Source organism: Filicampus tigris, chromosome 1, assembly GCF_054856515.1.
Source record: "Filicampus tigris isolate MCC_2025a chromosome 1, RoL_Ftig_1.0, whole genome shotgun sequence".
Taxonomy (NCBI): domain Eukaryota; kingdom Metazoa; phylum Chordata; class Actinopteri; order Syngnathiformes; family Syngnathidae; genus Filicampus; species Filicampus tigris.
In genome coordinates this window covers 38292975-38308638 of record NC_141217.1, presented here as the reverse complement: position 1 = coordinate 38308638, position 15664 = coordinate 38292975, and the positions used below count along the sequence as shown (strand labels likewise).

Sequence of the window (15664 nt, the reverse complement as noted above, 5' to 3'; positions counted from 1 at the left end):
AAAACAAACACCAGCACATAGCAAAGAGCTGTATGAAAATATGTGTATTGTTATAATAGTTACATTTAACAGTGATTATATTTTATTAGAATTCACTCTAATCAAATATCCAGTTATTTTTTGTCATACATTTTGATTTGATTTCCATAAACACATTTAGTTGCAGTACAATTTGATCACATGCTTTAGTGCAGGGGTGTCAAACTCACTTTTTGTCGGGGGGGGGGGGGCATTGTAGATATGGTGTCCCTTGGAGGGCCGTTATGACTGTGAACATATATAAATGTATGATCGCCTTATATGATCCCATATATCACAACAAATTGATGGATAGCTAGTTTTGAAATTAGAAGCCAGTAAGTAATTGTTCAATTATATTTCAATTTATTTGATAGGGGAGGATTGGTAGCGAATAAGACATTGCAGTATCTCATATCTCAGTGTTGTTAAGAGTGAAAACAATTTGCAAGAAACGTGAAGTCGACGCGCATGATTTGTCTTTGCGGGCCACATAAAATGAGGTTGCGGGCCGGAACTGGCCCCCGGGCCAAGAGTTTGACACCTGTGCTTTAGTGTATAATCACATATTCTATCTATCATATTATTGCTGGGGCAAATATAAAAATGGTGTTTGAGGAAAAAATGCTTGCTTTTGCATGTGTCTGCAATTTGCGCACCCAAAATGAGATGTGAAACACAAGGGACTCACCACAAGATCACCTTATTTCCTGTCTAAATGTCAAGAACACTTGCGCACTTCTTCAAAACATTCACATCTTCGGGACTTTTGCACGACTGAATAAATGACATGGGGCTCAAGATAAGACCATACCGTTGTTTACTTGGAAAATTGATGACATCATCACCTTCCTGCAATTATTGACCTCCGGTTAGATAAAAAGCCGGAACAAATTGCAATTCCGCGTGGGTGTCTTATTGATTATCCGAAATAAATTGAATACGCAGTGTTGAGTTTGGCAATAAGGTTTATTCATTTGGGGATGTAAGCCCTACTAGTAACAGCAAACAAAGTCATTGTCAACTTCAACAGTATACATATCTCTAAGATAATCAAGCTCAGTTTTGATTGACGCTGTCACACATATTAATTGAAGTTTAGCTTTGTGTTCATAGTAATAGCGTTATCTTATTTGGCTCTAAAGTACAGTTTGTCAATTGACAAAGTCAGTCAAAATGTAGTATTGTTCCCTCGATTGCATCACATTCATTAAACATTAGACAGACACACTTCTCACATTGGATCCTATTCAGTGACAGGCCTACTATAGTAGAACCCATATGAAGAGTGTTTGGTTTGTTAGCAATAGACACCTATTTTATTTTGCTTTGGGACCCTTTAAATCAATAAAAGGGGTCTTGATAATATGTAATTTAAATTTTTTGTCAAGATGGCGAACGGTGTGTGAGTAACTGTGTGTTTGGCGACCCTCTTTTCGATTCGGCTGTTGCAGTAAAGGAGATCATGTTTCTAAAATCCTGCACATTTGTTTGACTTGATTGTATTTGATTTATTTGTGGCTGCATGTGTGACATCTGCATCTATGTGTACTATAGAACAAACAGGGAATACAAGTGGAGAAATACAAATAATGGCGATTCCTTTATATGTAGTTTTTTGTTTTTGTTTCACAATTAATGACAATGACCACAGGATGAGGATGTTTCTCTTCCGTGCAAGAGCTGGCATTTCCTATCAGCAAAGACTGTCGGGTGTCTGCGAAAACGGTGGAAAATGGTCAGCACAGTTGAATAACCACAAACAATATCAGAGGAAAACCATGATGCTTGGCCTTCTCCAAGAACATTATGAGTGTCACAGTGAGTGAGCAGTGAGCATTAACAATTCGGATTTTCGTATAAATTTGATACAGAAATGTGTTAAAAATTAAAACGTACAGCAATTTCCATAGCTTTCTTTGTGAACATACATACATGTATATACAGAGTTGGGCATTTTACAATTTTTTTTTCCAAACTTCCGCCGTCCGTTTATCCATTATTTTGTCTGGCCAGACCAAATAGTAAACGCCTGAGGGCTTGATTTATGAGGTGTCAAACATTTGTTACACACTTGCAGCCTCACTATCTGGAAAAAAATGATAACAGATCCAAAGAAGATGCTTGAAAGAAGATGGGTAACAAGGTAATGGCCAGCATGAGGCCATGGGGCGTAACCACAATCAGTGTGCAAGTGTGTAAAAAATGAATTAAACCTCGTGAGTCACGGCTCTCGGGGCGGTTGTTATTCCTCGGGTGTTGCGGTTTCTTGAAATCAATTCGAGGCATAAGATAGGGCCAGAGACGACAGATTTTTTTTTTAACCGATACCATATTCATCATGTACTACTGTCAAGCCATGATGACAGTTTTAGAAGTTATATATATTTTAAGTAAAACTCCCCCTATGTAGTTAAAACAGACCAGACAAACTTGAGGGAACACTAGAGTAAGGGGAGGGTTTGAACACGACAGGAGTATAAAAAACATTTATAAAATAACGAGTCACTTTTTAGATTTTGATTTTCGATTACCAATCGACCGGTGAAAGAACGAACGATGCCTGGATTCACACGGAGGTACACGTGCCTCTTTACTGGTAGACAAGATGACGTCACCTCCGTCTGGCTCGCACGCGCCCGGAGGAGGAGCGCGGGGACGCGACAGAGGAAGAAGAAAGGGGGCAAAAAAAAAAAAAAAAGAAAAACCTCCAAACACCAACGGGTCACGAACTATGACCTTTAACAGCAGAAAAACCAAACAATTAATATTATAAAATACTAGATAGCGCCGAAATCTTCGTTCGTCCACTCTGTGAGGTAAGGCTCGGCCACGGCTTGAAAAGCACAAAAAAGCCTGGAGACATTGCGCATGATAAAATAGCGGCGCTAATCTCCCGGCTTGCATGCTAGCTCGAGCCGAGACGCGACTCGAGACACGGCCGAGAAGGGCCGTGGCCCACAGTGGCGCCTCTGAATTGGGTTTACATATACGTATGTATGACGTAGAGTGTTACTAACGTGAGCTGTTAATGTGTCACTGAAGCAGGGATGACGAACACGCTGCGGCTGTGGTCGTGTTATGCTAGCTTACGCAGCTAACCGTAGACAACGCGACCTTTTTACCTTTGCCTCCCCGGCGACACAAATGGGGCGGAAATGTCGTGGGACTTCCCCCTCCCTCCATCCCCTGCCTAATCGCCAAGTATTTATTTGCTACTAACACATCCTCGGTAGTAATGTTGTGCGCGTGAGCAATAATGTGCTGACACTATTCGTCGTGAAGATTTGCCCCTGGGGTTATTGGCTGCTCGCCAAATTCTCCATTTTGTTGTGTTGTGACTCGCAATGTGGTAGGGAAAGCCAGTTTTGATGGAAGAGTGATGGACCAATCGCTAAAGCGCGTGGAGCTGCTCGCACCATGACGTCATACACACTTCCGGGCGGCAAAGCTTGAGCGCTCTCATCATAAACAAACCCAGAAAGACAGACAGACAGTCAGTCAGACAGATGGATAGATAGACACTTTATTCATCCACAATGGAATTTTAGTGTTCCAGTAGTCCCCACACTGAAAACAGCACAAAGTAAGCAGGCATGCTGAATTACTAATAGATGAAAAATATTATCATAGTCCTTAGTGTATAATAAGTCTTCTTTTATTTTTGACTACAAGTAAAATAGGGGTGTCAGTTCCAGTGCGTAGTGACCAGTGCAAAATATTTTCAGTTTAGAGTTGAGGGACTGCAGGGTCCTACAATGAAACTTTTTGGCGTCGCGCCGTCATGATTCATGTTGTGGTTACCCTGCTTGAACCGGCACTGGCCCTTTTATATTCATTATATTTAGCATGTTTGTAACGAGTTATTTAAGAAAAGGTTATTTCTGTGTAGTTACTTTTTTTGTATGCTATGTTTTTTTTGTCATATCAAACCTAACTAAATATTCAACATTTGACTTTTCTGGTCTTTTTATCATGTTCAAGCCAGTCCTCATGGAAGCATTTAACTTGTCGGGTAAAAATTGTGTTCAGCGCAATGAAAAAAAAAGTGATGATTGATCAATTTAAATAGATACAACTTAAAATGGAATATTTAATACTAAAATAAACAAGAAAGTGTTGATTTAATCATATTTATTGATGAAATTTGTTCTGGCCCAGTCAATTGTAAATTGTTGAAAATCTGGCCATAATTTACATTGACAGTAAATTGACTCAAAAATAGACATGATAGAAATTGAGACATAGACTGGCCTTTTTTTTCTTTTTTTTTGTGTGCTGTGAGATATTTCTTATGTAAAATATGTTCCTTGGCAAGGTCGGGAAACGCTACATTAGTATGAAAAAAAAAAGTCATGACTATCTTTCATGTTCCACCAACACAAATATTGTATCAGCTCTTTTTCTTATTATGCACCTTTTGCGGGTGATTAATCACGCACCTTGCATTGTTCCAAACAGTCGTCACTAATGACCTAACATCATCATCATGACGGCCAACTTGAATTTGCTCTCTCAGCAGAAAGCGGACTTTGAGTACGAGGCAGAGGTGAGTGACTTCCAGTGTGGTCTCCCCTATGCTGTTTTTTATTTATTGGTTGAAATGTCGGTTCTGTTCTTATAATACTTGCTTACAGGCTCCTCTGTAAACATGCACAGCCATGCATTTGTGTGTTTGTTTTGGCTTCTTGTCAAAGATCCATAAAACATCTTTCAAATTGTAGGTGTCATTGTCCCCAACAGACTCTGCGATGAGTCAGTCACCTCAGCGCTTTCAAGTTGTGTCTAGTGCGGCTCCAGCAACATCACAGCAGTTACAGGTACAGTATCTTTCTCTCTGTCTCTAGTGTTCTCTACTCTTTTCCTGCATTATTTTGTGCTGGTGTTGGTATGTCTGACTCAGTGTCGCTCTCCTTCCTCAGCTTGTAACTGACCGGCAGAGGGGTCCAAAGATTCAGATCGTGACTGCCATGAACCCCTCCAGTGCTCCCAAGCAGCAATTCATTCTGACCACGGCAGACAGCTCTGGGACAGGAAAGGTTATTCTGACCTCTCCGGACAACCACAACACAAAGCAGCTCATCTTTACGTCTGCAGACAGCCTGATGCCAGGAAGGATACAGGTGACAACAATACAATACATACACGATCACCTTCCTCTCTATGTTGACGTGACTGGCAAAAATGTGACCTGGCATCTCTGAATATTAACTCATTCACTGCCATTGGAGAATTTACTTGTCTTTTCACAGTCCAGCCATCCAATCCCAGGAAGTTACCGTGTGTGTATTTATTTATTTATTTATTATTATTATTATTATTTTATTTTTTTTCAAATGTTAGGGTAAAAGAGGGTCTGAAAATGTCTGGCAGTGAATTAAGGATAGGCATTTATTAATGTAAAAAGTATCTGTACTTTGTGACTTCCCACCATCGAGGAGACCTCCATGGTTTGTTAGCTTGACCGTTATTAACCTGTCTATGTGCAATCATCGTCTACATTCGGCAACACAGGTGAAAGCCCCTTCCTTCCAGCACGGGTAAATGACGGAAACCTCCAGCAGAGGACTTGGTTTTCCGGGTTTGATCACATGACGTTCCGGATATAGTTAATTGCCACTTAGCAGAGCAAAGGACATCCACCAAAGAGTCTCCATAACTTCCGCTCACATCCTAGGCAAAACTCATTTCCTCCCCACCATACAAAGAACCTGAAACTTTACTACTTTCCAATTGGCAGGGCTTTGGTGCCATCTTGTGGCTTCTTAGGGCATTCCACAAAGAGAAAATAAAAGGGAAGTTTGTGAAAAGCGCAGGATGGGTTCCACACAAAAAAAATAAAATCAATGAATTTAGGATTATCAAGGAGGCTCGTTGTAATTAATAATAATCTCGTGAGGGAAATTCAAGACAGCATAAGCACTTGGAGGTGTGTAACTCAACTTCTCAACTTCAGTCATACAGATGGTGCTCCCTCTTGATAGCTTACATCTTCAAGGGCAATACACGCTCACTTTTCTAGACCTACATAAAGAAAATATGTTCAAATATCTATCCCGATACTGATCTTTTATTAATAACCATATCACTTTGTTCTCAGATTGTCACAGATCCACTGTCCATGGAGCAGTTACTCAGCCAGTCGGGCGATCTGAGTCGGCCGCAGACGGTGGAGTACTGCGTGGTGTGTGGAGACAAGGCTTCAGGTGCTTGAGTTGACTTTGACAGTAATGTCGTGGATTTTTTGTGCCTGTCTAACGTTCAGATCGCCAGTCCAAGATCATGCTTATCTGCCCTCACACACACACAAAGGGAGTCTCACAGTCATGTCATCTGTGTTCAGGCCGTCACTACGGAGCGATGAGTTGTGAGGGATGCAAAGGCTTCTTCAAGCGGAGTGTGAGGAAAAGCCTGACCTACAGCTGCCGCAGTAAGCAGGACTGCGTCATTAACAAGCACCACCGCAACCGCTGCCAGTTCTGTCGGTTGAAGAAATGCCTTAACATGGGGATGAAGACTGACTGTGAGTCAATAACTCCGAACGGCGCCCAAAACAAAGTTGGAATTACAAGTCAGGTTTCTTTTTTGTCAGAAAGTGTGTACTGTATTTAAAACAACCAAACAACATTGCCTTTAGGATGGCCTGCTAGCTTAATGCTAACATAGAGTGGAAAACAGAATTGACATGCTAACGATTATAGCGTCGATAGTTGCAGTGTTAGAACCCATTAAGCAACAGATATTTGAAGACAAACAGTGGAGCGACACAGACAGATAACCATATGTATAAAACCATACTCACAGGCGTATCCTCTATGAAAATGGCTAATCTGTCATCATCTTACTGAGTCACTTACAGTAGTAGTGACTGCATGACTGTACCATACGTACAACTGGAAGCCTATCCTGGGTGCCTGCCAGTCACCCAAAATTCAGCTTGTTCCATCTCAGCCATGAACCTAAACAGGCTAAGCGGTTTGGAGAACGGAGAATTCAACTACGAGTGGGATAGAGAACATTTTTTGCTCTTTCTCCTCAGCCGTTCAGAGCGAGAGGAAGCCTGCCGAGGTTGTGCCCAGAGAGAAACACGTCAACTGTGCACCCTCCACCCAAAAAATCTACATCCGCAAGGACATTAGCAGTCCACTCATCGCCGCGCCAACCTTCATCTCGGACTCGGAGACCGATGGCTCCAGGTTAGTGGAAATACAACCTCCCAGTCTTGGCGTGTTGATGTGCAGGTCCTATGACTGCTGCATGTGGTGTGCAGATCGAGTCTGCTGGACCAGGGGATGCTGGTTAACATCCAGCAGCCTGTCATGCACAGTGATGGAACGCTGGTGCTGACAACGGACTCGAAGGTACAGCTCCTGTTTTTTTTGGGGGTTTTTTTTTGTGTGTCGTTTTCCCTTTCAAGGCTATTTCATGTGTTGCTGTGCGAATGAGAGCAGTGCATGTTTGTTTCAGATGCACATTTCTATTGTATACGGCAGTTTTGTCACATGTCCTTTTGTTTCTCATTGTGCTGCCTTCTGCAAAAATCGACATGGAACATTTCCGCAGGCTTTGTACTGCCGTGGACCACGACAGACAAAATTTGAAGCTTTTCCTGTTGTATTTGTCTCTAGATGGAGTCTGGCCATGGTGACCTTGGGACGCTGGCCAACGTGGTGACATCGCTGGCCAGTCTGAGTGACTCTTTAAAACAGAACTTGAAAAATGGAGATTCATCCGACTGCGAATATACGGAAAAAAACACTAAAGAGATAACACGGTCAGTTAGCAAAGCACCACGGATTTCATGATTTAGCTTTTCACGGACATGACTCCAGAAGTGGCAAAAGTACTCACTCTCTGAAACTTAAGTAGGAGCACAGAATCCATTACTATTTATTATACTACTATTTGGTGTTCCGGAGTTTTCTGTGAATTGACAAATGTTTGGACTGATGTGTGCGCGCCTGTTTGTGAATGTGTTGTTCACAGTGCCTTTGACACCCTGGCCAAAGTACTCAATCCACCTGAAGCGGGCGTCATAACCGACAAGTGTGTCAGTGAAACGACCTTTCAGCTAATTGGCCAAGACCAGGAGATCCCAATCATCGAGGTGGAAGGGCCGCTGCTCACAGACGGCCATGTTAAATTTAAGGTGGGTGCGATCAGGCAATCACGGCTATCAACTGCTGTCATTTGCAATGACAGCATTCAGTATTGACGCAAAGAAGGAACCGGAATGACATGGCGACGTCTCCTTGGAATTACCTGGACACCCACATGTTGCCTTCACGTCTTCCTTGTAGCTCACCATGCCCAGCCCCATGCCTGAGTACCTGAATGTACACTACATCTGTGAGTCGGCCTCCAGGCTTCTCTTCCTCTCAATGCACTGGGCACGTTCCATCCCCGCCTTCTTGGCCCTTGGGTAAGGACACGCTCTTCCGACAAACAATGAATTGAGATAACAAATAGTTTTGAGGGGGGGGGAAGCAGGAGTGAGTTACATGTTCAATGTGTGCTTTCAAAAGCTTATCGCAATGGAATATGACCACAATCCCTGCCGCTCGTGGAGTGACGTGAAAGTACACTGAATGCTCGCGCAACAAGCGTGTGACGTGTACGTGGTTTCTGCCATCCTTGAGCGTGCTTGAAGCTGTTCAAGACGTCCCAGTTGGAGTTTCCTTAACACTAAACACACAACAACAATAAAAATACACACATTGTGTACAGTATTTAAATCCAAGGCATGCTTTGTTTTGAAAATATCGCCAGTGCTATAGCCATAATGGTTCTCTAAAATCCCATTGACATGCTAACGGTAAATTAACATCAACTTTCGGGACTGATATTCCTTCGAATAACAAAGATTCACACACAAATGCTGTTGAAATACAATTAGGCAAGTAATATATCAGTGCGCACAGGCAAATATTCTAACAAATATGTGAAAAATAAGTTATTTTAATAGAGCTTAAGCGCTAAAATATATATTATATCGGATAGATACATATACACACATACATATAGATAGATTGTAACTATTATGAGAATTTTTCTACACAGTACATATTTGTGGAGCCTCAAAACATTGTTCCCCATTATGGACACCAGAGGTCGCAGTTTTTCTGTTGCAACAGTTTGCGATTTTATAGTTTGGTTTATTTGGTTGCATCGCTCAGTGTGTGGCATATAGTCTGGCCTAAAGTTTCTTCAGTTAGGCACACGTTTTGAGTAAGCGACCGTACGCAGGTGGCAACTATAGGAGCCAAGCATGCATGTGACATGAAGCACATTGTTCCATTGTCATGTCTCGTTACCAGGCAGGAAGAAAACACGGGTTTGGTGCGAGCCTGCTGGAACGAGCTTTTCACTTTGGGTCTCGCTCAATGCGCTCATGTGATGAACTTGTCCACCATCCTGGCTGCCATCGTCAACCACCTGCAGAGCAGCATCCAGGATGGTATGGACCACCGGCATCTTCATCTCACAGTAGGACAAAACGACAGCATCTGTAGTGTGAAAATATGCCCATTTCACAGGCGAGGATCACCCAATGTTTGAGTCGTACAATGTACTCCTTCCTCTTCTTTCCCTTGGGTCTTAATGCTTTTGACGGCTCGCCACAGCAAATAAATACGAGCGGTCTTTCGACAGGTTGACATCTGTTCTTGCATCGCAGTCCCTCCGGGATTTCGCCAAGTTGCGATCGCAACTGTTCACGCAAAATCAAGAACATCCTGCGAAATCGCATTTTCCCACAACTTTGTTCAAACGCCGCAACTTTCCTGCAACGACTACGTTTTAAAAATGAACATTTCGCATAAATTTGGGGGTTATTTTGTCTGAAATGGCTCCATGGGCGCCCTACTGGAAATAGAGGAGAAAGAAAATCCCTACATCACATCCTGTTTCAGACGATGGGGGACGTTGACGGCAGTTCTAAAAGCAGTATAATAATAGATTTGAAAAGAAAGTCATCCATCGACAAGCACTTCACGACCATATCGTCTTGATTACACGTGAAAAGTTTCGAAAGAAACTTGCACTCTCTACAAACCCTCACGGAGGCGGTCGAAGCGAACAAATTAAGGTGAGGAATTTAGTTATATAAAATGTGTCTGTGAATAATGTGTGTTAAGCCAAGAGTTGGGCAATATACTGACGTGGATCAATCATTAAACCTCTCGTTAAATGTGTAAGTTGAAGTTTAATCATGAGACAGATTTGAAATATGTGCAAAATTATCAACTGAAGAAGTAGCACTAAACTCCATTGTGTACAAAATATTACTTGCGTACAAAACCTTATAATCACACGAACAATGATTGTAAATGTACTATTACATGTTTTCACATGCCCCTAACAACATTCACAAATTGTTTCGAAAATTTGATTTACTGCCCACCTTTAGTTATTTCACTGTACTGGCTGATGATGTGATATTACATTTAATCAAGCACGCATTTGGGGGAAAAAGTCCAAGAGTGCTGAAAGTTTTCACTTTCTTGTCAGATCTGTGAAGCTTTCAACATCCCGCTGTCTGTTAGTGAGCACCCAGCTTTGAGAAGATCCCAGAGAGAGAAAGTCATCAGTGGAGGAGCCCTTCTGTCTTATTATCAGCTTACAAAAATATTTAGCTGCAGTCTCCCAGAAAGAAGAAGCACTGAGGAGCCACAGCGAGAAAAAGACGTCATATTTGATTCAACTCCAGATGCAGAGAGGAGATGTGTGCTAAATATCATTTTCAATCAAGAATATACATGCTTGTAAATATCTGTTGCTTTTTCAAACATCTTTTGTAAAAATCCACTTCAAATTTGTGGAAAAAGATTGCTTAGTTGTAAACAAATGAGGTTTTGAGCAAAAAAAAAAAAGAAAACTTATCACAAGTTTTATTGAAACTGCTAGGAAAATTGCCCACGAAATCCAGCATTTTAGACCGCAACAATCACCAAAAATGCCCACGGAATCCTGGAGGGACTGATCTCTCCCTGTCTTCTGCGTCTTTGGCTCCAACTCCAGCTATCTGCAAGTCTTGCCGTACCACCTCCAAAAATCTTCTCCTTGGTCTTCCTTTTTGCCTTCGATCTGGCTTCACAAAGATCACAATGTCATCTGCAAACGTTATATAGTCCACCGATATTCTTGTCTGGCCTGCTCTGTCAATCTGATACTCCAATTTAAGTTAAAAGAAAAAACATTCATAAAGTCATTGATGCTCGCAGAGGTGGCGTGTTTTCATGTCAGTTTAAAATGGATATACAATGGTGCCTTGAGATACGAGTTTCATCAGTGACGTGACCACATGCGTAACTCAAAAACACTCCTCTCAAATCGTCTTTTCCCATTTAAATGAATGGAATGCCATTAATCCGTTACACCCTCCCCCAAATATTTGTAATGTGTTTTTAAGAAGAAAAGTAACACTCGATATCATTCTAATTTGTAAAAACATACAGTAAGACATAAACTAACAGTTTTTGTTACACAGTTCAATGAATATTGAGCTGCTCCTTCTGGTGTTTGCGACTTGGCGATCTGTGGGCAGTATAATAGAGGTGGCATTTTTTTTCCTGTTTCTTTTGTATCTGTTTTCAACCCTGTACTGTTAAGCCTCTGAGTGTCCAGGCTAGCGCTTTATATATAAAATGTATTATTATACAGATGTACTGTACATGGAGCTCCCCAGTAAGCCGCAGTAATAGTTCTTTGTTCTTCGCAGAGGATAAAGAATAAATGCCTGTGACTATTTATTTAGTCTGTGTCTACATGTGTTGTTCCACCATTTGTGTTCAAATATCTGTCGCTAAATCGGAATAACAATGCGACCCCAATGCTATTAGCAGAAACGTGACAAGTGGTCGCCATCTCAAATCAAGTTACAAACAACTTAGTCTTTTTTTGAATAATTATTCACTCTCTGCAAAACTGCCGCTTGCAGTGAAGTGATTTAAATTTTCTGCCACCATACAGCAATCATATCTCAAATTTTTGCTTGCAAGTCAAAGCAAAAAAAAAAAAAAAAAAACTCCACCCACCGAATAAAGCGCTTACCTCAAAAAACTCTGAAGACGGGTCACTTGTTTTTCAAGGCACCACCATATCACCCAGAACTATTGATAGAGATCCATCCAGCATGGTTGACTTAGACCTTGTTGTCCTGTAGACAAGCTGTCAGGGGAGAGAGTGAAGCAGGTGATGGAGCACATCTGGAAGTTCCAGGAGTTCTGCAACAGCATGACGAGGTTGGAGACAGACAACTATGAGTACGCCTACCTGAAGGCCATCGTCTTGTTCAGTCCCGGTGAGTCCTTATACCTCATTACTGCTGTGTATAGTAACGATGTCACAATATCTGCAATATTGTGATATTGCCATATCAAAATCGACAGGATATATCGTCGTCGTCATGTCAGGATATGAATAGCAGCAAATCTGTTTCAAAGCCCAAGTTGTTTTCCATTCGTGCAGTTCCAGCACTCTCCTGTGGTTAGTTTATTAGTGCAGTTTAATTTGATGCCACCTATGTTTAAGACACACGCTCATCGCCTATAGGAGCACATGACTGGCCAAGCCTATTTCTTTGTGAATGCTGTTATTATATACAAAAACAGAATATTGTGATGGTTTTTTTTTGATGATCTTTTAAAGAATTTTTTTTTTTACAAATATTTATTTATTGATTATATATTTATATTTATATATATTATATCGCCAACCTCCCCACAATATTGTGATAATTATCGCATCGTGTCATTATCGTATCGTGATATTTGGATATCGTGACATACCTAGTGTTTAGTCAAATAATGAGGAATACAAGAGCATTAAAAAACATTTGCATTCATTTGATGTCGTCAGATCACCCTGGTGTGGATTGCGGCGGACAGGTGGAAAAGTTTCAAGAGAAAGCCTTGATGGAGCTGCAGGATTATGTACAGAAAACATATCCAGATGACACCTACAGGTACAAAACAGGTGTTCCTACTGTCCTTCCGCGAGAACCGAAGTTCTTGTCCCGGTTCCCGGTGCCCAACCCTTGTTATCTGGCTCCACCTGATCATACCCATGCAGACAGGCATATATTCTTTATCCTCATCGAAAACTAAAATACTGTGGCTTACTGAGGATACTGGAATAAAAGCTTGAATTGAATTGAAGAGTTCCAAAATACAAAAACGTCTCTTTGTGTTTGTGTGTGTGTGCGCGCATTTATTTGCATGTGTGTGTGTGTGCATCTCCAGGTTGACTCGCATCCTGACTCGTCTCCCGGCGCTGCGCCTCATGAACTCCAACATCACGGAGGAGCTCTTCTTCACCGGCTTGATAGGCAACGTCTCGATTGACAGCATCATTCCCTACATCCTCAAGATGGAGACGGCCGAGTATAACAGCCAGGACGGCGACCCCGACGAGTGACGAGAAAAACGTACCCACATGCCCACTTCAGGTACTCTTTGTTCCCTCGAGGTTTCGTGTTGAAACGGTGATGAGCATCCCGCAGTGGCCTCACCATGTACAAATCCTGAAGGCTTTGGAGGCATATGTGCTAAGAAGCCTTTAGTGTGCCATCACAAGAGTGACCACGCGATCGTTCGAAATTGCATTTGACGCATAATAAAGAATGCGACTAAATACAGTATATAAACAAACATATGATATCTAAATTCCCCCCTTGCCTGCATTTCATATTGTATGTTTTAATACGTATGAGTTGCCTTGCGGTACAAACTGGTATCTAATACCGGGTCATGCGCTTTTAGCCGAAACAATTCCACATGTTATGGAATATAAATATGCATTGCGATGGCTAATCCCTCATTCTAGTTTATTTTATTTTGTATTTCACTACGAATACATGCAACTAACAACTGGAAGGAGAGCATCTATCAGGTTCACACGTGTACTCATGTCATAGCAGCACAACAGACCTCAAATTTAAATCTGCAAGCAAAGTGCTTTGATTGATAAGATCCTTTACAGTATGTACGTATTTATTCCAGCTTTTAGTTCTCTAGCTTTCTTTCACGCAGTTGGCCAAATGGTTGAATTGTGTACTGTTTTCATTTTTATTGCTGGATGACATCCCTGAGGTAGTGAGTGCTTTTGTTATGCACACTTCTTGCTGGCCTTGAATTCATGGCTAGTGTATCCCGTGCAATCACCTCATCACCTTTCCCTTTATGACAATCATGATTTTGTTATTTCCTGTCCCGTCATTGTCTCTTGCCTGTTTGTCTTCATTTATTTTTTTGTTGTTGTATATTTATCAAAATTATCATTTATTTTTTACAGCCTGTGTTGCTTATGCGTAGCTATGCTACTGTTTTTGTGCTTGTGTTTGCTCAGTGCACATCGGTCGGCTTTTGTGGCGTTCTTCCACGTCCATCCTGACTGAACTCTTTGCGTTTTGTATGTTTTCTGAAAACTACAATTTGTTCTGAACAATTTTTTTCTTTTTTTTTTTTTTTGCATACTAAGTGTACTTAAGTCATTTTGGGCAGGATTCCCTCATTTTAAGACGAAAAAGAAAAGACAAAAAAATAATCCTTAGAAGCCAGTCTCAATTGCATTGTCTTGAAGACTTTATGCAGCTGCTTCCTGCTTGTCTGATGCGTCAGGAAATGTGTCCATGAATGAGAATGGCAATCTGAATAAGTTCGAATACATATGAATGGTATTGTTTGGGTTTAAAACTCTTTGAGACTGTTTGTAAAGGTTTTTGCGGGAACTTACCTTTGTACATGTACAAACATGTAATTTCATTAAAATGAGTGCATGTTGTTTTTAAGCAATTTTATAATGTCTATGCTGTCTGCCTCATTAACTATCATTTTATAGTGCATCGTTGCGCATGAAGAAGTGGCTCATTGCATTTTAATAAATGCTGTATGAAAAAAGTTTATTTAAATGTTGTGGCTTTAACATATTACTATGAACACGCCCACTTTGGAAGACATTTTCATTCTTTTTTTCTCATTTTTGTGGTTGGAGTATTCTCGAGCTAACATTTTGGATGACATAGTATGTCCGTTTTTCTTTTCAGCTCATGTATGGTTTTCTTCAAACAGTAAATGTATGCCATTGTTTTACCCAGAAGTGATTGCAACCTTGTTTCTACCTCATAGATGACGATGTAACCCAATGTATTAACTGAACTCCTGTATTAACATTCCAGTCTCTGAGGCTGGCTTTGTCGAAGCCACACGCCATAAATAAACTGTTATTCATCCAGTTTCGGCTATGGCACAGTTTTTTTTGTGTGTGTGTGTTTCGTCTTTATTTTCTTTCAGACTGTGAATAAACTTCGAAGGCATTCTGAAAAACCTGGCTGTTCAGGCCATCAACAAAAAAAAGTACACTGGCTTTGCGGTTTCTAGTGAAGGTGATTCAGAAGATTTACTTATCCTTAGTTTTTGACATAAATAACCCACAAATTTGTGTTTTGTGTGCATGTTACATCTTTTTTCGTAGTCACAAAGGAGTCATAAAAGTAGCAGAGGCGGCCCACGTACAAAAAAAGCAGTTCAAAGCAAACATGGTGAAGCGGCATTTAGCTATTACGCTGCACGCAAATGGAATGAATTGCCAACAGAACTGAAGTTAGCACCAAGTGTAAATGCTTTTAAATCCACATTAGCTATATGCT

At 41.1% G+C, this 15664-nt stretch overlaps 1 protein-coding gene across 6 annotated transcripts; it reads left to right on the top strand.

Moving 5' to 3' along the window:
• The first annotated feature begins 2619 nt into the window (after positions 1-2619).
• On the top strand, positions 2620-15249 carry nr2c2 (nuclear receptor subfamily 2, group C, member 2). 6 transcript variants are annotated; one of them, XM_086038826.1, is made up of 15 exons: positions 2626-2837; positions 4480-4567; positions 4743-4838; positions 4941-5141; positions 6119-6224; positions 6362-6541; positions 7058-7214; positions 7289-7379; positions 7647-7792; positions 8005-8167; positions 8319-8440; positions 9336-9475; positions 12182-12319; positions 12877-12982; positions 13260-15249. In XM_086038826.1, exons 2-15 carry the CDS (start codon positions 4508-4510, stop codon positions 13432-13434), a joined length of 1881 nt encoding a protein of 626 aa, XP_085894952.1. In that variant the 5' UTR covers positions 2626-2837; positions 4480-4507; the 3' UTR covers positions 13435-15249. The 6 variants fall into 6 exon arrangements, 4 of the variants coding, with proteins under 4 accessions (XP_085894979.1, XP_085894952.1, XP_085894970.1 ...); XM_086038844.1 differs by having other exon boundaries at positions 2627-2837; positions 4762-4838; XM_086038835.1 differs by lacking the exon at positions 2626-2837 and adding an exon at positions 2878-3604.
• Positions 15250-15664: the final 415 nt, after the last annotated feature.